The following is a 25,030-nucleotide window of genomic DNA, read 5'->3' as shown; positions in this document are numbered from 1 at the left end:
AACATGTTTATTCTCTGTTCATGTGCGCATTTGTGACACTTTTTGTGTTTGAATTGTGTGGTTGTTTGAGCAGCTACAGTATATCCGTCAGGGAAGTGAGTGTGATCATATGTGCGTCTCTGGTGCAGGTTCTTTGTTCGCCCGTTTCATCCTCACGGGTGTGTGGAAGAACCTGATGGAAGTCCTGTCAACTCCGCTGACTGGTCGCATGGCAGGAAGCTCCCGCGGTCTGACCTTTATATTGGGCGCTGATGGGGTCAAAGATCGGACTCATTGGGGAAGAGATGCCATATGTATGAGTCTCGACGGACTGCGGAAAGCTGCTGCACTCAGTTGCTCACTGGGTAGGCAGAAACATGATTACACAAACGTATGCACATATACACAAAAACACACACTCCCTAATGAGTGGTCAGGTTGAGAGGTTCAAGTGAAGAAGGTCATCTAAGAGTCACCACTCTCTTAGCAAAAATAAATATATTCAACTGTATTATGAGTATATATACTAAAATAAAAGTAATATACTTGTATACAAGTATATACAAGTTTACTTTTGACATACTGTACTTAAAGTACACAGTAAGCATACACCAGTGTAATATGTTTATCTTTGGGTAACGTTTGGGAACAAAATAAGTGCTAAATTAATCTTCAATAAACCAAAACACTTGTTAGAAGTACTGTATGTACTTTTGTTAGCATAGAAAATTGTGTACTTTGAGTATACTTTATCTATACTTTTGTAAACAAACTATAGACTCGTTCACTAGATATACACTTGAGTGTAGAGATGAGTATACTTGTGAATATACTTCTGCTAACTTAAAATGTTAAATTTACTCCAAAGAAGTATCAGATCAGTATAATTTTAGTACACTATACCTACGACACTTCTACTTGTACTTTATTATACTTAATAAAATGAAATTCAAGAATCGTCCTTTTTTATTTAGGGTTAACCTGTGCTTCTCTGCAAATTGAGCAACAACAATTTAACATGAATCCTTGTGTTTGTGTCTATATGCTCAGGTGTGGCAGGAAACTGCGCCTCAGCGTTGGCTCAAATGGCTTCAGCTTCTTGCGTCCAGGAGGAGAAGGAAGAAAAAGAGGCGACAGAGTCCCGGGACACGATCACTCAAGGTATAAAAATGGCAAACAGCCACAGAAGAACTTAAAATACACAAAAACAAAAAATATATTATAAAGTTGTAATGGTTGAAATCAGATGGTTTTAATGAGTCTTTTTCCAGTCATTTAGTTTATCAAGCAAACCTATTGTGCTTTCGTTCAGCCACTTAATGACCCTGTTAATCCCAATTAAAGTGTTTTGTAGCTCAGCTTGTGTGCAGATTGCATTTGTTACATAATTAAAACTAAAATTGAAATGAAGTAGTTCAAGTAGTAAAGTACAAATCATTAATGTTTACCTCATTTGCTGGATGTATACACACAATATTTACATGTGTTATTTTTCAAAAGGCAGTTTATAAACCTAAAAAGCTGATGGAATTATTTGGCCGTTACACATGGGCACATACAGGCAGGATAACCTGAGGTATCAGTCGGTGACTAAGCCAGTGAGACGGTGACTAAGCCTCTCTTATTAGTCAAGTCCTGTCGGTGCCTTTTCAATATAAAATAACTTGCATTGGTAACTGGTGGAGTCCTTGTTGTCCGCACATGAACAAGATGAACAAATTGCTCTCTGAGATGACTCATTTTAAAACTTTAAAATGGACGAATAAACATCACTAATTGAAAGACAATGATTTTAACATTGGTGTGATATTTATTGTTATACTTGGATGCACCTTATGCAAAATACACACATATTCCACGTACTGAAAAAGCATCTAAGCAGTATGTCGGGTACTAAACGGCAAACACACCCGAAAAACAAAACATGTGACAGCGATATCAATGATAAATATGATGCAAAAGTCTGATACTTTCATTTTTAATGACAGCCAGAAGGTTAAAGGGTCACAACAGCGACAGCCTACCTTAAAAATAAGTCAGATTTCGATCCCTCTTTTAAGATTATACCAAACCATTTCATTTGTTTGTGTTTAGTGAAGCAGAGAGTGGAGCAACATCTAGAGCACATCGGTCGTCCGGCTGGTGTTCGCCTCCATACGGCTCATGTCTTGTGTATGGATGCGATCCTCAACGTTGGATTAGAGATGGGTAGTCACAACCATGACTGCTGGCCCCACATCTTCAGGTAATCTCTAATACTTAATTTCTAATAGCCAAAATTAGTTGTTCAAATTTTTTTGGTGCACACACAAATGGTGCGATGTCTACTGAGACATTGAAAAACAAATAGCAATAATATTCTTCAAAAAATACAATCATAAATATCCTTTTTTTTTGTGTTCAGAGTTACAGAGTACATCAGCTTCCTCGAGCACACGCATTTCAGCGACGGCTCCTTCCTGCCGTCCTCCCTGACAACGATCACGCAACAAAGCGAGCAGGGGGAATCGGCGGAAGACTTCGACCTGGAGCTGAGCTCCAAGTCGGGTCCCAAGTCCTCAGACATGGGCCTGTGCCAGCCTGTCATCCAGCCTCTGTCCATCCAGGAGCTGCTTAAGGAGAGCAGTAGAGGAGGTCGTAACACGGAGCTGAAGGGTGGGAGTCTACTGAGCGGGACCTGTGCAGCTAAGGCCGTCTGCACCCTGTCCACACAGGCCGATAGGTACCCCTAAAAACCTTTCTTCTTTTTTAGTTTTACTCAATGCTGGAAAGCGTGAGAGAATATACAAAATATATATAGAATATACAAAACACTATTGGTGATATCAGTTAAACCTTTTTATTACTCTTAACTACGTAAAACACTAACTGAGGTCATTTTCATTGTCTCATTTTCATTATGTTGCATCTGCATCCAATTTTCTTGACTCTTGTCTGTTCAAAAGATACAACAGTTTGTTTAAAAGACTTCCTGGCACTCCTCGATGTGTAAAATGGCTCGTTTTTTAATGATGAAAGGCTTTAAAAATGTGTCTTTCAAAGAGGCCACATGATGGCAGCAGGCGTATGCAAGTAGTTAAAGCGATGGTGCGTGTTACAGCAAGCATAAGTGCATGGCAACTGTTTATCTCACACACACATGCTGCTCCTGCCGGGAGGATCATCTCTTATATAAGCAGTAATCCAGCTGTTTCTTTGGGGGGGAAAAAAAACGTTATATTTTGGGCGCAGATGGGCCGCACAGATTTCAGAGGTGGCTCCAAAACCTCTTAGAGACTCAACTGGAATGACATGGCTTTGTTATTTGTGTGTTGCTTAGACAATAGCCATCTTTGTGTAAAAGAAATAAGACTTTTATCATTGTTACTTCGGTCTCATGCTTATTTATCTCAAACATAGTTAAAGTTGAGTTACTTTTACCTCAACACCTCTTCTTGAATTGCTTTGTTTCTAAATTCCTCTGAATTAACAATTGGAAAAGCTTCATGGAGGATAAATGAGGAATTATTTGTGAAGATGATTGGATGCAAGGATTGGTTAATTTTCAAGATGTATTTTAAAAGTAATGGTTGTTAAAACATATCCTTGCAAAGATGGATTATTAGGTTGCAGAGATTTTTAGTTTTTGATACATGATTGAAGACAAATTAGTTTTGATACTTTCATCACCCTCAAATGTCTGGCCATCACAATGTCAATAACACCTATAATCATTCAAATGTGTGCCACTGTTGTCCAGGTTGTTCGAGGAAGCCTCGATGAAGCTGAACGGGGTCTGTCTCATCAGCTTTCTGCAGCAGCTGAGAAAAGCTTCTCAGTCTCAGCTGTTTGATTCAGTGACTGAGACTGGAGATTATTCACTAGTCATGCCAGGTATTGATGCACATATGTTTGTATAAATCCATGCAAACATGCTCAGAACTACTGTTCGGCCTCTGTAGGTGAAGCCAGGTCGACTCTAGAGCACCGCAGCGCTCTTCATCTATTCCGCCTCGGGGAGTCCATGCTCCGGATTGTGCGAAACCAAAACAGACCACTGCTGCACAAGATGAGAGCATGGAGCGTAGTAGCGCCTCACCTCGTCGAGGTAAGGAATTAACACATGATTAATTTGTCATTTATCTTAACCTAATCAAAGATTTGTGGTGAACTTGGAGGAAGTCTACCGAGACATACCATTTACAATAAGAGGTGAAAAATAAAAATGTGAACTGGTTACACACTATACTTTTTAAAGCCCATCGTCTAAGCAGGACTGGATTAAATCTTTTCTATTCCCATTCGAGGGGAGCGAGGGATTGTTCTTGTAAACAAACCACGAGATTACCTTTGTGTGACGCTTCAGTAAACATCTGTTCTTCTCCAAATCTGGAAATGATCCGATAACGTTTGTGTAAAATGCACAGCTGTTCTTGTGCACAAAAGCCGTGTCATGCATAATTTTGAGTTGAAGGTGTTGAAAAAGAAAAATCTAAACCTGAAGGTTTCTGCACCTACTATTAATCCAACGGACAAAGAAATACTGATGACACTATTGTTTGAGGAATCTAAATCTTGAAAAAGGTGTCGTCTTCAAACGTGGAACCTGCATTTCTGATAGTGTTGCTTGTTTAAGAAATTTCAAATACATTTCTGAATGATGTCTGTTTTTTCAGGCAGCATGTCACAAAGATCGCCATGTGTCTCAAAAAGCGGTGTCTTTCATCCACAACGTCCTGACCGAGGTGCTTATGAATTGGGCCGAACCGCCTCATTTCCACTTCAACGAAGCCCTCTTCAGGCCATTTGAGCACATCATGCAGCTGGAGCTCTGTGATGAGGACGTACAGGACCAGGTGGGTGTATTTGTCAGCTTTACCCGTGATTATCCTCAACAAATGTATTATCCAGGTGATCACGTCCATTGGTGAGCTGGTGGAGATGTGTTCACCTCAGATCCTCTCTGGCTGGAGGCCCCTCTTCAGTGCCCTGAGGACTGTCCATGGCAGCAAGACTCACACCAAAAACTATCTGCTGGGAGAATACTCTATGGGTCGGTCATATATTGTCTTTTTTCTACATATGTTCCCTGTTAACCCTACAAGTTTGCCCGTGATTTTGATTATTTAGTAAGTGTGATTGATAAATATGGATAAATAACCCAACTCTAATTAATCACTCGCATGTTTCAAATGTTAAAATTTTCCTCTCTGAGATGCATCATGAGCATGTTTTGAAGTTATTGTGTGAATGCTGAGAGCACTTTTTCTCTTTTGACCTACATTTTGTACCGCATCTCCTCCAAATTTAATCCGAAACTTAACCATTCAGGCTTTTATCAATTTTCCCAAAATGCGGGCTATGTTTTAGCTTTCTTCTATTTCTTCTACTACTACTTATTCTACTCCTACTACTACTTCTAATGCACATTTTACTACTTCTACTACTCTTTTTTCTTCTCTTTTCTTTTCTTCTCCTTATTTGTCTTCTTCTTCCTTTTATTCTTTTTCACATCCTTTTTTCAGTTTATTTTAACGTATTCACATCACCCTTTCTCCTTCATGCCATCATTTCAACTTTTTCCACTCATTTTACTTTGAATACTAATAAAGTTCTCTGAAGCATTTCAGTACACAGATTCTGTATTCCCACTGCATTTCTTCTGGTAATGCAATTCTTCTAGTTACTTTATAAAATTCTCCCCCTTCTGCCCTCGTAACCTCTCGTTCGCTGAGATTTCATTATGATTTTGAGTCCATTATGACATGATAATAGCCTCACTCCTCCTCCAGCCAGCTGTAATCCCGCTCCACTTTGTTTATACAACGAGTACCTTAGAGATTGAGACTTCTGGTATTGATGACATGCAGTGACAAACCTTGATGCTTGACAAATCACAGCAGAGTGGGTGTGGTTATGGTTAACAAGATTTAATCTCCCGGAAAATGAAGAGTTTTCAGTGGGCAAGGCTTAAGCACATTTTTAAAATATTTTAAATGAATGAGTTTTGACATGTACTGATGATACAATATAGGGTCCATTCTTCTGTTGACTATCATCACTATGTCTCATGTTGAATGATGTTTCACTCTAATGTTTAATTAAATGTTTAAAGCTGATGAATGAGGGTCGGAATATATTGCTAACTTCATTTGTCTCTTTAGGAAAGTCCCAAGCTCCAGTCTTCGACGTCTTTGAGGCTTTCATCAACACTGACAACATCCAAGTCTTTGCCAACGCTGCTACTGACTACATTATGTGTCTAATGAAGTTCATCAAAGGATTCGGTTCGTTTTTCATCAGTAGAATGTCTATAGCAGTGGAACCCAACCAGGGACCGGTACAGATCTGCAAAGCATTTTATAGTGGGCCGTAAAAAAAAGGGAAAAAAGATTATTTAATTTCTGTTTGATTGATTTTAACTGTCTGAAAGGTGTTTAGTTTTTTAAAAAAAGGGGATTTTAACCAAAGTCATATTATCACTCTTGACACTATTTTAGTCAAATTCCCCAAAAAACTATAGATGTATTTTTCATAGATCTAACATTTGTTTATTGCAGGAAGAGCTATTTTATTATGGCAACCGGATCTCTATGTTAGATATGTACACTTTATTTCAACAGTTAATGTTGTAGTTTGTTTGCAAATGGTCAGCTTGGGTTTTTTCTTTGGTTTAATAAAGCCACGGTGGTAACAGTTGAGTAGTTTGACTTTTATTTTGTGCAATCGTAGGTGAAGTTGACTACAAGGAGATTGGTGACTGTGTCCAAGTGTCCGGCCACAGCTCCACTGACCTGTGTCTGCCTGCACTCGACTACCTGCGCCGATGTTCTCAGGTATAAATTCAGCAACACTTTTGCTTCACTTTGGTTGTATGATATCAAAATGGCAGTTCATTCAAGGTCCTCTCATCTCCTCCCGTCCTTCATGCAGCTCCTGGCAAAGATCTACACAATGCCTTCCAAACCCATATTCCATGGTGCCCGGCCGGTGAGCCTGCCCATGAGATCCCAGGAGCGCTCGGTCAGCAGCGAGGACGGAATCGACTGCATCCTGCAGGAGTTTGATGACGACACTGGTGAGATCGCGAGATCCGTCAGCCAGAGACGGTTTGTAACTCCTGGCTTGCGTTCTGTCCGGCAGGTCTGATCCAGGTCTGGATTTTGCTGCTGGAACAGTTGACGGCGACCATTTCTAACTGTCCTCGACAACATCAGCCGCCGACACTGGAGCTGCTTTTCACATTGCTGCGAGAGGTCACCAATGTACCAGGTGACTCTCACCTCTTATCACATGATAAATCATTGACGATGCTAGAGTGGCCAATATTAAAGGCGCAGCACACACAGCAGATTTCATATTTTTAGTTTTTTTGTGTCCGGTCTTACATTTATGACTTTTGTGGTACATTTTTATTATACAGTGACCACATTAAACAGCATTTGCAACTCATGCTAATGAGTTAAATATATATTCAAAGTGTGCCAAACAAAGGTTTTTCAGACAATATTAGGCAGTGATGGGTTGATTAGGCCCTTTAGAAAAGGCTGATGAAGTATCATGATACAGTGTCTTCATTTCTAAAGTCCACTAGATGGCACTCTGTTTGAAAATGAAAATCTTAAAAAGCAGAGATTGCCATCTAGTGGACTTTAAATGAAGAAACTGTATCATGATACTTCATCAGCTGTTTCTTGAGGCCTCATCGATCCATCACTACTACTAAATTTTAATTAAACTAACCTGTTTAAACACTGATAAAATGTTCGTAAAAATATAAGTTTAATGATAATGATCGTCAGCAAAATCATCAGCAATTAAAATGAAAGTTGCAAAGAATGTCTTAATGCAGATGATGCATGTATGTTACGGAATAGAGATAAAGTTGCCTTATAATTGACAAAATACCATATCAAAAGTTTTGAACTCATTCGCTTGCACTTTGTTCTTTGTCCAGGTCCGGGCTTTGCCATCTTCACCGTCATCCAGCTGCTGCTCCCTGTGATGTCCCTGTGGCTGCAGCGTAGTCACGGCGACCACTCGTACTGGGATGTGGCAGCAGCAAATTTCAAGCATGCCATTGGCCTCAGCTGTGAACTGGTGGTGGAACACGTCAATAGCTTCATTCACTCAGGTGATTTACACGCCTGCTCAAAAAATACCAAATATTTTGTATTTAAACAAAACTTTAGTTTGTGTTTGTGTTACAGATATCGGCTACGAGTCACTCATCAACCTGATGTTGAAAGATCTGTTCAAGCTTCTGGTCGCTTGTGTTTCTGAACCTGCAGAGACAATCTCAAGAGTGGGCTGCTCCTGCATCAGGTCTAATACACACACACTCATGATGATGCACATTTAGTTTGCATGCAAAAAGTCATATGTACAGTACATGGTATTCCCCCTGAATGAAAAAGTATATTATCAAGCATGCAAAATTGAAAAATAAACAGTTAAAGGCACATAATCTCATAAGAAATTCAAATGATAAAGCAGAAAAAAACATGTTTTCACCTTGGAGTGTGTGCTTGAATGATTTTATGTTTAGGAATATAGTCGTCATTTATTTACAATTAAATTTGTAATAAATTTGCAATTTGTTTTTTTGTTCTTATCCAATTTGGTTAGGCGAAATGTATTCAGCTCTGTAAATAAATAAGGTACATTAATGATGGCTGTGCTCTGGTAAAACATAGGCTGCTGCAAATTATGCACAATTTAGTTCAATCATATTGTTACATTTATTTTAAATTGATTTTATAAGTATTCATCTGAGTTAGAAATTTCAAGCAAAGAAGTAACCATGCAAGCATAAAACCACGATAATAAATCTGTAAAATAAAAGATTTGAATCAGATCGAGATGAAGAGCAAGCGACCTGTATGTAAACAAACAATTATGGGGTTCAAATGGGTAAATATCTTAACCTAATAAGCCTCTGTGTGTTTGTGTGTCATCTGGATTCAGGTATGTGTTGGTGACAGTGGGTCCAGTTTTCACCGAAGAGATGTGGAGGTTGGCATGCTGTGCACTGCAGGACGCTTTTTCCGCTACTTTGGAGCCAGTTAAGGTAACAAGAGTTTACTTTAACCATCAACCCTGACGACTTAACTGCACTCGTGTACGGACAAGTTAAATGAAACATTACCTCCCGCTCTTTGTGATTGTCACACACACTACAGATGCCATTTTGTGCAACACAAGCACAAACGTATGTACAGAAATATATAATACTGTTATTAACTCCATGCAATTGCATGCAAAAAGATGCAGATAAAAAAACTTCAAAAACAGCTCAGCAGTGGAAAAATGCAAAGCTATGTGTTAAATATAATCCATGCATTAACACACATTCGAACACGTACATGACAACCTTACGTAAGAGACAAATGCACATTAAATATCACGCCGATGACTAGTTGTTCTAAAACCTTTTGCATTATGTATTTCGGAACTTTTTCGGAATCTTTAACCTTTATGTCAAGAGGTGTAGGTAATGTGTGGGTTTGAAGCCGTAAAATACAAATTTTGTACGTGTCACACTGACGACAATACCTTAAATGGATGTCACTGCAACTGTTGATTGACAGCCGCTAAGCAGCTTTTCGGATTAGAGTCGTGGGAATGTTGTGTGTGAGATTTTTCCTCATGTTGTGTACACAAAAACGTTTGCATTTTATGCATGTTCGTCTTGCACGATGCTTCAAAGCAAATCATTATGAATCACGAAACATTCGGGACTTGTACTATTAAACTGATATGATTTAATCCCAAAGTGCTTTTGATCAAAAGTATAGTGTTTGTGAATTTATAAAAATCACAAATCAACATTGTATGTAGTAATTAATTTATATATACATAAAGTACATATTAGTTGTTTTTTTTTACCGATAAATACACATTGAAGTGGACTCCCTAAATGACTTTTACTTGGGTGGGTTACACATACTGTAACTCATGGTGCTGCACTGATCCGTCCATCACGCACTACATCTTTCCCTCATTTGGGAAAGGTTCTACTCTACTTTAACATATGCAGGAGACTCCCCCCCCACCCCCTCTTTCAACTGAAACCTCTGATTTAGAGGATCTTTTTTTCTCAGCCTGGCTCCTTTTAAATTGCTGTTTAATCTTCTGGTTCATTTCTGATGAAGACATTCTGGCAATAAAAAATGTTAAAGGGAAACAAATGTGTTGATGTAGGTGTCTTGGATTAAATCTTGTTTACCGTGACCACACCCACTCTGCTGTGATTGGTCAAGTATCAAGGTTTGTCACCATGCATCATCAATCCCAGAAATCTCCACCTGCTCCTCCAAGACTGGTTGTATAAACAAAGCCCGCTTTGGAGGAGGAGTGAAGACCATTATTATGTCAAAATGGTATCTGCTGTCATAACCTCTCGTGCGCAGAGATTTGAGACGTGGGAGTCTTTAATTATAAGCAAGTCATTTTGATTTGTAAAGCACCTTTATAAGAGCCTCATTAAGAGAGAAGCAGAGTTACAGCCACGTATTGAGGGTATTCCAGAACTGTTTGTATAGTTGTAACTTTTGTCTAAGTGGATACAGTTTAATGTACACGTTTATCAATGATATATCAGCAAAATACCATACATAACTCAAGAGAGTTTATACCGCTGTTAAATTGTATCACAAGAGTTAAAAAATGAAGGAAAGGTAGGCACAAAGCAACATGTTGTCCAACATCCTGTTCAATAATCGTTATGGGTATTAAGCCTTTCCAGCGGGGGCTAATCTGGGAAGATGTATTGATTCTAGATGAAGTCTGGAGACCTGACTGATGATGACGCATTTCCTGTTGGATGTTCATCCTTAGGATCTCTGTCAGGTCTTCAGGTTTCTGTTTTCCATTTAAATCTGCAGATGTAATGCAGGTTTAAGTAGCATTTGTTGTATGTTTTGCTGGCAGTAATTTAAGAATAAGTTAAGATGCAAAAATGATACTTGAAGTTTGCTTGCTTTGGAAGCAAAAAAAAAATGTAATACTAGGGCTGCATGTTATTATTTCCGTGTTTTAAATAATGGCTTTTATAATCTCTCCTTGGAAAGCAACGTACTGTTGTGTGTAGTTTTTATGTAAAAATAAGTTTTCGATAGAACATCACGTCCACAAACTAGTTGACATGATGTCCAATCAATTCCACTTGATGCTTGACGTCCGTCCTTTGAAAAAGCTTTTTAATAATCAGGTCAATTCACAAAGTGTAGTAAATATCCAGCACATATGTGTTTTGTCTGCATCTGCTAAGAAGATTTTTTTTCGTTGAATCATCCATTTTTTCATTAAATGAAAAAAGTATCTTGTTGAGCCTCTTCCGTCCGAAACAAAACATGTCCTGGTTATTTATAAGAGCATTATGACCAACCACTCGACTAGTAACATTCATCAGCTATTCTTGGCAATGCGAATCAATCTCGCATTTATTCATTTTCAAGGTCAACCAAGTGACCTAACCTTCAGCAACCTTCACGGTGGGTGGCTGGTAATTCAAATCCAGCTAAATCACCAACCTTTTTTTTTGTTTTTATGATGTTTCTTTTTATCAAAGGACCACTTAAAATTTGAAAAGTGTAAATGTATTTACTCAAACAAATCTTCAATAAACAACGAAAGGGTTTGTAGATCAGCTATTTCAATCTGCAGTTCCTGAACTTCTCTTCTGATTAAAAACTTCTTAAACCACTTTGTGTCCCCATAGAACCTTCTGGCGTGTTTCCACAGTGGGTCAGAAAGTTTTCCAGGAGATGCATGTGAGGTGAAGTTGGCAGCACCCAACCATTCCCCTGCAGCTGAGGCAGAGTACTGGAGAATTCGAGCAATGGCTCAGCAGGTTAGTGCTTCGTCCTGAAGTCAAGTACTAACTGCAAAAATAATAATAGTATATAATATAGTGTGACTGCTGTCTCTGTTTTTTCTCTGTATCCCATGCTTTGATCACTTGGTTTGCACTTAAACACAAGAATTAACCTGTGTTACTTGTGTCCATATGAGCTTGTATTGTTTGATTTGTGAAAAAAATCCCTGATAATTGGATCGAGTCTCAGAAGATGAGGCAACAGTAAGACAGTGTATCACTTTCGTATGTATGAATCACTGTTTTATGTTCCCTCATGGGAGACTCTCCTAGATTCTTTCAGTGTGTACCACTGAGGGATTGAAACAAAAATCTAATTTGATACATTTGGCCTCAAAATGGAAATTTCTGAGAGATCGAAAAGGTGTCCTTGAGGTCTGTAAAAGTCACATGTTAAAATCATTTTTTTGTTTTAAGCTGGAAACAGAAGGAGGGGGTCATGAAATTTTAAAGTTTAGTCAGATAAGCCGTAAGGAAGAAGACAAATCGCTGTTTCCTAAAGACCAACTGTAACTCATTCTAGTCTTGGTTTTTTTGGTTGTGGACTTCTTGTCTCTTGGATAATCAATAACTTAATTTATGGAGCAAAAGGGTATAAAGATGCAACCAAAACAGACCTTGCATCAGAGAAAAATCGGAGAGACTATATGTATGTTTGTAGTTATTCTCTCCTTGTACAAGTAAACTGATAACTGTAACTTTGAACCAATTCTGAGCTCTTATATCTGTTCTTTGAGTTTCCGCTCCAAGTCAGTGTTCTAACCTGACAAAATGTCTCTCAACAAATGGCTTAAGCACCTGTGTATGTCAGACTCAAGTTATCAAGCAAAACTAGCAACTGAACTGTTCATGCTCTGCAATGTGACTGAGAAGCATTCCTGTGGACAAAAGCCCAAAAGCAAAGCTGCATTTTTTTGTTGTGAGGGTTTTCGTCAGCACAGGCGAAGATCGTTAATTGATAGCTCAGCTCATCACCGTTCACGCCCGAAAACAAATGTGTTTGTGGTATCCCTTGTGTTGTCCCTGGCATCTAGAAATACATATGCAGTGGTGGAGTGGTGGTTTTCACTTCTCAAAACATCCCTACATTGTGTTTGTTTCAGGTCTTTATGTTGGAAACTCAGTGTTCACCAAAGACTCCCAACACCAAGGATGGCTTTGAACACGCTCAGTCATGTGTTCTTATCATTGAGCTGTCACCAGACCCCCAGACCAACGGACACACCCAGAAAAGGTGACCCCACTTTAGATTGTTAATACCTCTCATTCCTTCATTGCTTTAGATATTAACAACTTTACTTTTGTTTTCTCATTGCTGCTGCAGGAAAATTGGGTGAGACTTCTTTTCCTGTCACATGACTTGTTTGTTTCCATGATGATCATCTTAAAAAGGTTGTTTTTTTTCTTTACCAATCTTTAGAATTCCCTTCAGGACCATTGTGGTGAGTCTGCTGTCCCACCAGGTTCTGCTCCAGAACCTCAGTGACATCCTCCTGGAGGAGTTAGTCAAGCAGCCTGAAGGTCTGGAGCGAGTCACTCCTGTGACCAGCGACCCCAGCAGGCCCACCGCTGGCTTCCTGCGCTACATCTCCATGTCCAACCTGGCCATCATCCTGGACCTGCTGCTCGACTCCTACAGGTACCATCTCTTGTTATGAGTGGTTGATGTGAGCAAGACCACAACGACTGTTCATATCCTCGCAGGACCGCTCGGGACTTTGACATCCGCCCGGGTCTCAAGTACCTTCTGATGAAGGTGTCCGGGGTGTGCAGTGCAGCCAACCTGTACCGTCAGTCGGCGATGAGCTTTAACTTGTACTTCCAGGCTCTTTTGAGTGCCACGCTGAGTCAGACGGACTCTTTGACACCACAACAGGTGACTCACATACATATGGATGATTTTTTTATATTTTAACCTCACATTTGTTAATTGGTTTACATGTTATTTTTCTATACACATGTTTATATTTTAAAAGCATTTACTCTTTTCTTTTTTTTAACAAAGCACAAGTTATATACAGTTATTCAATTGCTTCTCTTGATGTGAAGGAGCAGTGGTTTTACTTTGAGTCTCTCTTGAACGACTGGACTTGTCACTGTATCTCTAAGAGAAAATACAGAAGCGCCCTTTGGAAAATTAATTTCAGTGACTTAGTTACCATAGGTAAGGGTCAACCAGTAAATAGAGCTTCACCTATTTGGCTCAGCTCTTTCTTGTCCATGACATACCAATACAGGACCCAGGACCAAAACTGAGGGCGCTGGAGAGATCTATATGTCCTTCATGCTCCATTATATAATCCATTTGTTTGTGTCTTTTGTTTGGACTATTGTAAACAAGAAGGATCTGTCTCGCCTGCAGTTAATACAAAACTCTGCAGCGAGAATTCTGACCCGCTCTAGTAGAAGAACTCACATTTCCCCGATCCTTAAAACGCTTCACTGGCTGCCAGTTTCTTTCAGGACCACTGCTGGACCACTGAGGAGGGGGTTGTGTCACTAGAGTCTCACTGTACTGTCATGATAGAGTGTCATCTACAGTTGTATCATGAGGCCTCATCAACCATGTTTTCTTAAGGTTTATTCTTTTGTGGTCAATGTTTTTTTGTTTACTTTTTTTTAAAATAATTTTTGTTTTTAGTTGAGCAGACGAAAACAAAATCCTTATATATTAAAACAAAGATCGAAAAGCTTCCCTAAACCTTTACCTGTTTTATTCATATGTTCACACATAAGTTTTACAAGAAACACTCCTTAGTTATTGTTTCATCTTTTTTTGGCCTCAGGTTAAACGCATCTTGTCGGAGGATAAGGAAGGAAGTTCAGATTCATCTCAGCCTTGTTCCGCTTCTTCAGAGGATGAGGACATTTTTGAAGAAACTGCCCAGGTATTGAACACATTCATTAAATTAACCACTTTTCCCCCTCAAATATGAGTAGGTGTCATTAGGGTCATTCTTCATTCATGTCTAAAACTGCTCTAAGGAAAAAGAAAAACGTCTCATTAACCCTTGTGTTATCCCTGGGTCAAGGTGACCCGGACACCCGAAAATATGTCTTTCTGATTTCCAGAAATACATATGCAGTGGTGGAGGTCATTCACCTTGACCCAGAGATAACACAAGATTTAATGCAAGTGATGGGTCCCTTTAAGGCAGACCTGGGTGAGGAGCGTTCGGGTGCCACATGCGGCCCTTTATTTGTACGGTCATGAAGAATTTCCTCTATCTATTTTGTATTTAGTTGTATTATTCATCTGAACAAAACCCCAACCGTTTCCCTTTTTTTGCAAGTCTTTCTTTTTCCTCAAAATAGTTTTCAAGTAAATTGAAGAAAGGATTAGAAAAACGGTTTTGTTGACGGCCCCTTACAACATTCACAGGGTATGATGTGGCCCCAGAGGAAATGTATTTGCCTGCCCCCGTTTTAAGGGGAAATAAAGAGAAATAAAATGATCATTTTGAATCGAAATACTTGCTTTCTGACATCAAATCTACATCACCGTCTTTGGCCGGCAGGTCAGTCCACCCCGGAGCCGGGAAAAGCGTCACTACTGGAGGGACTCTGTCCCGTCTCTCAGTGTGCAGCCGACAGGGGGCGCTGACTCCACCTGGCTGGTGAAGGGCCTGAACAAGCTTTGCATGGACCTATGCAGCACCTACATCCAGATGCACCGGGACCTGGAGAGCGCACTGGACGAAGCCCCTCCGCCCCGACCGGGAGGCGACCAGTTCTACATCCTGCCGTTGTTCCATTCGGAGACCTCGACTCCGACCTCCGTCGACGGACCGCCAGGAAAAACGACGCCTTCAGAGAGAAGTCAGACCACAGACACCGGCACCACTTCACCTGCGGAATCCCCGACTCCAAGTCCAGGATTCAGGTTTGTGGCAACATCGAGATAAACATAACATGATTTCACCAATTTATAGCATTTGTAAAGTGGATGTTTGTGGATGCTTGTGTTTGTTTTCTGTAGCAGCAGCAGCTTGCCTCTTAACCTCCACTCCCGTGGAAAGAGTAGGGACTCGGGTGGAGTACCAGGAGGAGCCTCTAGCGTACCCGGGCCAGGCAAGAGGAATGAGTGGTGGGAGAGTGCGGGGAACAAGCTGTACACCATCGCCACGGACAGGACACTCAGCCGGCTGATGATGGACTACAAGCGGCGGAAGCAGCAGCAGCAGCAGCAGAGCCACAGAAACCCCTTCATGAAGGAGCCGCGGGGATCGGATCAAGGCCACTCGGAGACCCAGCAGAAACCCCCAACACGACCAAAGCTGCTGGTGGACAAGAGGGGTCCGTCCCTCAGGCACTCTGTCAGTGCCGGGCCTGAGATCCTGAGGCAGGAAAAGAGGCTTCTGTCCAGATCCCCGTCCACCTCGCACAGTTTTTCATTGAGGGATTCTGAGGCCCAGATCCAGGTACTCCACACTCGTATAGAAATGTCTTCAGTGTCATGTCTGGAACATTTCCAAATCTTGGGTGTCTTTGAGTGTCTTTAAGCCTAAATGTCACCACACATAAATGAAGTCATGTTTTTACACTTTTTGGGGGCATTGCAGAAACCAAAGTACACAAAGAGTTTTAAAAAAAATGGTTTCTTGTCTTCTGCAGGCGTGGACCAACATGGTTTTGATCCTCCTGAACCAAGTCCTGCTGTTACAAGACTCCTCCTTTCTAGCCCTGCAGCCAGTGCTCTACCCAAGCCTCAGCCAGCTGACCTGTCACGTAACAGACCCTCGTGTCCGGCAGTCCCTGCGGGAGTGGCTGGGCCGCGTTGGCAGGCTCTATGACATCATAATGTAACATTTTGAGCTCTTCTAAGTCTGTCTGTTGGCCGTGGATTTTCAACGGACCTAAGCTGGACGGTTGGCGTGACACCGTAATTATGATCTTGTTCGGTCAGATGTTTCAGATTGTGTTACATTTTTATTATTGTGTAATTGTATTTATTGTCTTGGGAGAAATGCACGGAGGTTATTGATATTTAAATTGTTTTGCTGCTAAATAGCAAACGGATTTTGTTGCTGTGCGTACAATCATCGATGGAAAAACAAGGGAATAAAAATAAAATGATAAAACTGATTGTTGTAATACATTTAATTTAGTCAATAACGATCAATAAATAAACCTCATCAATCCCTCAACCCCCCTTTTTAAATCAGGAAGCGGCTAGTAAAGACCACAAAGGTCTGGAATAAAACCCTTGATCTAAATATACATTAATGGACGTTGGACAAGAAACATAACGACAGAATGCATTGATGGACAGGAAAAAAAAACAAGGAGTGTCCAACTGTCACACCTGCTGACGTATATCTGAAGAAACTGGAACAACCACTTCGAACTTCTTAAGAAACCTGAAAACCTTTCCAGATGGGTGCGGAATGCTACGTTACCACTTGTGAACCATCAGCAAACAGGAAGATATTAAGTTGTTTTTCCCCCGAACAACCAAAGTGATTTATAAACAGTATTGGGAGGAGTAAGTAATGTGAACTGATTTTTTTACTTTTCATTTAATTTAATATTTATACATTTTTTTAATTTTACAATATACGATTCCCTTTTTATAAGTAATTGTAGCTTCTACTGCTCAAAGTAGTGCTTTATTAATATATATTTTTTTAAGTTAGTAAAGTACACATGTTCAGTTGGTTTTTATTTTTATTTTTATTACGCTATATTTGACTGGAAAACAGAGGTAAGGATTGTGTGTTTGTGACTCAAAGACTACACAAGGTCAACACACAAACAAACATAACGACACAATGAGTGTTCCTAAAGATTCTTAGAGCAAACGGTTGAGGATAAAAACTAGTGGCTAAATTCTAAGAGAGCTTAAGAAACCTCATGATTTCATCATCATTTTTAATGTACATCCATCATGGGTGACATTACAATCGTAAGAAAATTATCATTTTTATAGCAAACATTCTGATATTCAAAGGCTAGGCTAGATGGCGTCTTACCAACTATTAGTTCAGCTGGTGTAAAGTTAGTTTTCTAATTTATAAAATGATCATTTTGTTTGTCATTTATATTATTAGACTTATTAAGCTTTACACAGGAACAATTTGAATGTAATAATATATTGTTGAAATCTATTTTCTTAGTTCAAGCTGTGTCGAAATGTATGTTAAAAAAAATTGAATGAGATCGTGTTAAAAGCATGTTTTTTAACACTATATTTTAAACAATTGGGATTAAAATGACTCATTGAAATCAAAACGCAATTTTTAAATTATTATATTTATTTTTTTATTTTATTATAATCAAGACATATATCCATATGGAAATGATTTAACAATAAAGGGAGAAAAAAAAAATCACCTGTTGCCAAACAAGTAAATCATGTCCTTCACTGCATGTTATTGTGCATTAAAACATACACGGCTTAATGAGCTTCTGACCTCATTCATGCGTTTCCGTCCAGATAATCTGTGATTGAGACGAGAGGGCTGGACTCTCTCCGCCGACTTAGATTTGATCGCGGTTAATGAAACCCACAAATGTGCCTCTAAGGAGACAGCTGGTCTCAAACTTCATCACTAATTGTGTCAAACTCTTGATTCCACAAAAGTGTGTAATCTTTCCTAACATGTGCCTGCTCTACTTTCTGCAGTCACGCGAACTGACCTCTTTTTCTTATTTTTTTTTTTTCCCGTCTCACGTTCTATGTCTTTGTTTGTGTGTTTTACCACCGTTTATGTAGTTGTTGTTATATTTATTATTTTAGATTGTTTCTGTTATGGTTGTTATTTTTTTTATAATTTCAGTAAGAATTTCATGATATGGAGAACTTGTTCTCACTCTAAACATGACAAAAAAACGCTTTGGATTTGAATCATTTGCATTTTCTGCTCTGACAACTTAATGTTACCCACTGTGGGAAGAATAAAGACATATCTTATCTTGTCTTTTGGTTTACATCTCAATGAAAGGTTGGGATTTTGTGTGGCTAAAAAGCGAGTCAGTGTGTTGCACGATGTCTGTTGTTGAGTGACGATGTAGTCCAATATTTCTAAGATCTTCCTCCTGAAAGAGCAGGTTTTGATTTAACGCTAACTCGTCTTTCGTAGCAATTCTCTGTTTGTGTCTTCTCGTCTGGACTATTGTTACAGTTAATTTTCGTGTCTAAACAAGAAGGATCTGTCTCGCCTGCATTTAATACAAAACTCTGCAGTGATAATTTTGACCTGCTCTAGTAGAAGAACTCACATTTCCCCTGATCCTTAAAACTCTTCACTGGCTACCAGTTTCTTTCAGGATCAACTTTAAAATTCTGGTTCTTACTTTCAGATCTATTCATGGTCAGGCTCCTCCTTACATCAGTGATCTGATCCAGCCTTACACCCCGGCTCGGGCTCTGAGGTCTGTGGATCAGAATCTGCCGATGGTTCCTCGCGCACAGATTCCGCTCTCTTCTTTATAACGTTTGGCTCTAATACACCAAGCAAATGAAACCTAAACTTGTCGTCATTTTCAAAGTAACAGTGCCATCTAGTGGCCAAAATAAAGACCGTGTATCATGATACGGTGTTCACTAACCGAGCGGCAACATCGAGCCTCATTAACCCTTCATTACAATGGGCTCTCGAAAAAGAGGAGGCCAAGAAATGAAACAAACAAAAGAAGAGGTCTGACTGCAATCTTGTAAGTTCTTCAAAAACACTAAATATAACGTAAGAAAAACACAAGCCGTGAACGACGTGCGTGGATTATGCTAGTCCAGGAGTTCTTGATCATGACTCTGTGACATCACGTTTCAAATCGTACATTTGCTTTTGGATTAAACTAGAGTCGGTCCTCCGAACACATTCTATTCTGTGCTGACCTCATTTCTGCAGCCCTCCCTGCCGGGCCCCTCCCGCCCGGGGTCATTACTTGGGGATTGTCGGTCAGCTCGTCTGTCAGTCACCCTTCAGCGACTCTTGTGATCGCGTCTCTATCCAGAGCGGCTGCAGCAACTCCGCCCTCCGCCATGAGGACCCTGCAGGAGAGCAGCTGGATGAAGTTCGGACCCGCCGGCCGCGATGACCTGGACTGGTCACCGGGGCCCTCAGCACTGCCCTCTACTGACCGACTGACCACAGTGAGTCTTTTTTTTTTTTTTATATGAATTATTACTTTTTTATTTGACTCTTTCAAAACATTTCTATAATTTCACCTGTGTTTTCTGATACAAGTGTAATAGCAGATGAAATTGTTTACTTTAGAAATAAAAATAAAATATTTTCTCGATGGAGAAACACCGACAACAGGCGATATATTTATACACTAAAAAAATTTAAATTAAATAAAAATCTAAAACTCAAGAAAATTACAGTTTAATACAAATTAATAAATGCAAAATTAGATATGATATTAAACTATTATATTTATTTTTTTAGGTTTTTAATATGGAACACAATTTAATCGGCTGGATTATCGTTTATAATATATGTAATTAAAGTAAATGATAATATTTATAACGATTTAGAAAGTTTCTATTCATACTAGAGAGTTTTCTTTGTTTCAACGTCATCGTCTTTATGAGTCTGGACAAAGAGTTACACAGGCTGAATGATTGACAACAAACAAACATTCGACTAACAGTTTTTGGTTAATGGTCATTTAAAGGTTATTAATTTATGCATAGAATATTAACAGTACATTGAATTAAATAGGATAAAATGTGTTGATGATTAATCTTTGGAAACCTTTTTGTTCCATTTTATAAACGTTGCAAATGTTTACAAAACGTATGTAAATAGTGAGAAAAAACTAAAAAGAGTAACTTGTTAGAGTACATGTAAATAAAATTGTTCATTTACATGTAAAAATAATTCACAATGCATGTGGATCAGTTTTTGTATATTTGATTAAACATATATTTAAATTTCTGTTTATAGACATTCATTTTAGAGCTTTCCTCCTACATGACCTTAATTGTGCATCCAGGTGTGAGTTTTTAGCTTCTCTCTCTGAGTCTCTTTTTCTTAACCCTTGTATTATCCCCGGGGGGTGATCCAAATGCCTGAAAACAAATGTGTTTGTGGTATCCCTTGTGTTGTCTCCGGGTCAAGATGAACGACCTCCACCACTGCACATGTATTTATGGAAGCCAGGGAGGTCGTTCACCGTGACCCAGAAGCAACACAAAGGATGCAACGATTACATTTGTTTCCGGGCCTTCAAGGTCACCTTGACCCTGAGATGACACAAGGGTTAAAGATGAAGTAGATTAATAAGTGATAATTTTACAATAATAATTTATTTTCTCAACTGTGAGATACTTTGTTTCTTATTTGTGCACGAACCAATGTTGTTGATAGAAACAGACATTTTACATTTTTCAGTTTATTACAGGTTTCTGCTGATCTGTTTTTCTTTTGGTTGGATACATTTTTGTGAAGTTTGTTTGGACTCAGTCAATCCATCCATCCATCCATCCATCCATCCATCCATCCATCCATCCATCCATCCATCCATCCATCCATCCATCCATCCATCCATCCATCCATCCATCCATCCATCCATCCATCCATCCATCCATCCATCCATCCATCCATCCATCCATCCATCCATCCATCCATCCATCCATCCATCCATCCATCCATCCATCCATCCATCCATCCATCCATCCATCCATCCATCCATCCATCCATCCATCCATCCATCCATCCATCCATCCATCCATCCATCCATCCATCCATCCATCCATCCATCCATCCATCCATCCATCCATCCATCCATCCATCCATCCATCCATCCATCCATCCATCCATCCATCCATCCATCCATCCATCCATCCATCCATCCATCCATCCATCCATCCATCCATCCATCCATCCATCCATCCATCCATCCATCCATCCATCCATATGCATCTATCCATCCATCCATCCATATGAATCAATCCATATATCTATCTTTCTATCATCCATCCACCTGTCCGAATCTACAGAAAAAGAGGTTTACATTTATCATGCATTGCCTAAAAGACCTGGTTAGCTGTAAGAACATCAGTGTTTTATACTTTCATATTTGTCCTGACTTTTACCTTCAGTTGTTTTGATAAATAAAGTGTGATTGGGACCCTCCTAAGATAACCATTACCTTTTTTTTTTCTTCATTTCAGGGTCAGCAAGGTTCTGATGACGCTATCTTCACATCAGCGTCCATCACTTACATCACCATAGCGACGATCTCTGTCCTTCTCCTCCTCAGTTTGCTCGGCATCTCGCTTTGGCAGAGAAGGCGCCGCCTAGGACTCAGAGGGAAGTTGGGTCTTGCCAATGTAATCGCCCTGGAGGACCTGCAGGACCCAGAGAGGAATTGCGAGCTCTTATCATCAATCAGACGGAACCGAGACACCTTCCGCAGTTGCAGCTCCGAGCAAGACGGTTCGGATGGCGTCTTCCTCATGGTCTACCTGCCCTCCCCGTACACACAAACTCTCACCAGGCTCGCCCGAGTCGCTAGCACCAGCAGTTCCAGGGAACTTCTGCCCCCAAGTCCAGGGCCAGAGAGCGTCAGCATGGAGGAAGAGTATGAGGCTCAGATGAAGAAGGAGCACAGACAAGACTGAAACTTTGGACGGATCATCATCATCATTAAAGACTCCAGAAATCAAATGTTAATTAAGGACACAAAACAATAGGCCGATGCCTAAGATCTTCAGTGTCCAAACGGGGGCCCAACCGGAGAGGTTGTCAAAAGACAGCACAGAAGGAGTGGAACAATTAGGATCACCCATGCAGTGCACTAGAATACGAATTTCTCTCTTATGTGTGTCCCATATCTTTGCTTTTGACAATTTGCACATTACAAGTCACATACAATCCGACATTTTTATATAAGAATTAGGCCACTATTAAATGTTGTCCGAAATTGGATACATATCTGATTTTTTTTTTTAAATGCGACCACAACCTGTACATCAAGGTGGCATTTTATGCAACTTTGATGTCTTTCTGACCCAGTGTTTTGTAAATAAATGACAAATAAAGTTGATTTAAAAAAAGTGTTCCAAAGGCAGTTAGTTGAGAGGAGTATCGCATTCTGAGGGTCTCAATCATTCATAGTATATCCTATGAGGCCTTATGAAACAGTTGTGCAGTGAAGATACTGTATTATTATACAGTGTCTTCATTTTGAAAGGCCACGAGATGGCACTCTCTTCTTTGTAATCTTTGGCTCTCATCTACTAATTCAATGGAACAATGTGCACTGAGAGTGCCGTCTAGAGTAGTTTCAAAATGAAGACACTGTATCAATACAGTGTCTTCACTACACAGCTGTATCATGAAGCCTCATCAACCCACCAGTAGGATATACTATTCTTTTTGGAGATCTGAAAACTTCCTAATACGTCTGGCAATATTTTTAGCAATCCTTTTTGTGTGTTTTTTGAACTGTGATCACTCAAGAAACAGTGGGTTTCCTTATTGGTTTTTGGACTATTTGAATTTGGATTAAGTTTTGTGTTGTTTTATTGCGTGTCTTTGGAATCCTCTGTGCAGATGTCTGCGGTATTGCTCTGTCAAGAGCAATCATTCAAATATTTTTCTCCTCTTCGTTATAGCACCCGCCTCGCAAATTACCCCGATGCTGCCACACTGGTTTTAGCATTAAGTTACCGGTTGCTATTTTCAACTTGCGTAAAGACGGTTGTGGCCTGATGTCACCAATGATCAAGTGAGCATGCAGGTCACTTCATTAGCGTGAGCTCGTAGAAAGCAATCCAAAGACGGATCACATTTAAAGACGTAATATGAACAAAAAAAAGATCACTCATTGGGGAACTGTGGCTACGGCCTCAAGGATTCGGTGGTGTCCCAATGTACAATCGTTTGTTGACTAATGTAAGGCTTAAACGTTGTTTTTTTTAAACCATTTATACCCATTTTCTGTAAGTCTGCATTAATGCTGACTTGAACTGAGGGAATTCCCACGAAAACCATTGATTTCACGATAAACATGCAGTGTGTGCTGCTTGTGTTCTGATGGTTAGGTTTGCAATGTGTTATCTAATTTCTATTAATGCAATTTGGACTCTCGTGTGTATTTGTGCCTTTCGAACATGTGGATTACAGAGCAGTTGAGTCACGTCCGGTGCCAGCCCCTAGTCTTGTCATCAGGATCTGTTTACAAACCTATGTAAAGTTGACACAATTTCCTCCCTTTGTCTACAACGGCTGTATTTTTACTTATTTAAGAAGTGTTGGTCATCACATGATCTTGTCATATGTTTAAACAACAGAATTGAGTCGCCAGACAATTGTCATAGTACATATTCTTTTCAAATGTTGAAGTTTCCTCTCCAAGATGCAGTAAGTCTCTTTTCATGACGATGTTTTGAAGTTATTATGTATCATTATGACGTAATAATGGCTTCACTCCTCCTCCAGCCAACTGTAATTACGCCTGCTTTGTTTATACACTGAGTCCCTTGGATTTGGAGACTTCCGGGATTGATGATGCGAGGTGGCAAACCTTAACGCTTGACCAATTACAGAAGAGTAGGGGGGGTTATGTTAGACGAGAATTCATCCCCAGACAAAACAAACCTTTTTCAGAGGGCGAAGTTAAAGCACATTTTCTAATGTAAATATTTCAATTGATAGAGAGTTTTGTACTAACAGACACGGACGAGTACATTAGAGGTCCAACATCTATTAAAGAGACTACAATATCGTTCAGGACGCAAAAGTGACTTAAACTGGTAAGAAGTTGAACGTTCCTAGTAGTGATTGGACAAACTATCCAACGTTTACTGGTTCCCATTTTTAAACCTTTTTTTTGTGTTGGAAAATGATAATGAAGGTTGTAAAACTGCTTGTGCATTTCAACATGATAGGGTTTTGTTTCTTATGCATGCTCCTTTTTATAATATTAAATGCAGTCATAATCACAGACGGCGAAGACTCACATATGTCAACTATATGTATCAACAGTGTCTGTCTTCAGTCTTGGACTCCACTGAGCAAATTAAACAATGTTTAGTTGTGGTGTGGTTTGAGTGCTTTGCCACGAATGTATATAAGATGGTTAACTTGCTGAGACTGTCTCAGTGAGTACTTTAACACTACTTGCTGAAGGCTTGTTGTTCCACTCTCTTTGAAAAGATTTCCTTTTTTAAAAATAAAACACACAAAGACCATTGTTGTCCTCTGAAACTTCTTCAAAGTTAAGACACATTTCCACAAC

At 39.6% G+C, this 25,030-nt stretch overlaps 2 protein-coding genes across 2 annotated transcripts in view; both read left to right on the top strand.

Annotated features, from left to right (window-relative positions):
- The window catches only part of arfgef3 (ARFGEF family member 3), a 30,364-nt gene extending 13,443 nt beyond the window's left edge, over positions 1-16,921 (top strand). The window contains exons 19-41 of the mRNA XM_087802261.1: positions 129-344; positions 1,030-1,140; positions 2,074-2,224; positions 2,384-2,701; positions 3,719-3,852; positions 3,921-4,066; positions 4,635-4,814; positions 4,870-5,011; positions 6,123-6,245; positions 6,691-6,794; positions 6,892-7,036; positions 7,102-7,230; positions 7,916-8,092; positions 8,169-8,283; positions 8,926-9,028; positions 11,681-11,812; positions 12,940-13,070; positions 13,257-13,475; positions 13,541-13,712; positions 14,623-14,724; positions 15,355-15,719; positions 15,816-16,257; positions 16,451-16,921. Of these exons, the coding sequence (XP_087658387.1) occupies positions 129-344; positions 1,030-1,140; positions 2,074-2,224; positions 2,384-2,701; positions 3,719-3,852; positions 3,921-4,066; positions 4,635-4,814; positions 4,870-5,011; positions 6,123-6,245; positions 6,691-6,794; positions 6,892-7,036; positions 7,102-7,230; positions 7,916-8,092; positions 8,169-8,283; positions 8,926-9,028; positions 11,681-11,812; positions 12,940-13,070; positions 13,257-13,475; positions 13,541-13,712; positions 14,623-14,724; positions 15,355-15,719; positions 15,816-16,257; positions 16,451-16,642 (4,049 nt within the window). The 3' untranslated portion in view covers positions 16,643-16,921. The remainder of the gene's footprint in view (positions 1-128; positions 345-1,029; positions 1,141-2,073; positions 2,225-2,383; positions 2,702-3,718; positions 3,853-3,920; positions 4,067-4,634; positions 4,815-4,869; positions 5,012-6,122; positions 6,246-6,690; positions 6,795-6,891; positions 7,037-7,101; positions 7,231-7,915; positions 8,093-8,168; positions 8,284-8,925; positions 9,029-11,680; positions 11,813-12,939; positions 13,071-13,256; positions 13,476-13,540; positions 13,713-14,622; positions 14,725-15,354; positions 15,720-15,815; positions 16,258-16,450) is intronic.
- An 802-nt stretch (positions 16,922-17,723) lies between these two features.
- LOC148069439 (uncharacterized) lies at positions 17,724-22,409 on the top strand. Its single transcript, XM_087803284.1, has 3 exons — positions 17,724-17,727; positions 19,687-19,931; positions 21,960-22,409. Exons 1-3 carry the CDS (start codon positions 17,724-17,726, stop codon positions 22,407-22,409), a joined length of 699 nt encoding a protein of 232 aa, XP_087659410.1.
- Positions 22,410-25,030: the final 2,621 nt, after the last annotated feature.

This window comes from Callionymus lyra, chromosome 11 (genome assembly GCF_982586985.1).
Source record: "Callionymus lyra chromosome 11, fCalLyr1.hap1.1, whole genome shotgun sequence".
NCBI classification, from domain to species: Eukaryota; Metazoa; Chordata; class Actinopteri; order Syngnathiformes; family Callionymidae; genus Callionymus; species Callionymus lyra.
Note: the sequence above shows the minus strand (reverse complement) of the source record. Positions and strands in the feature narration are given on the sequence as shown.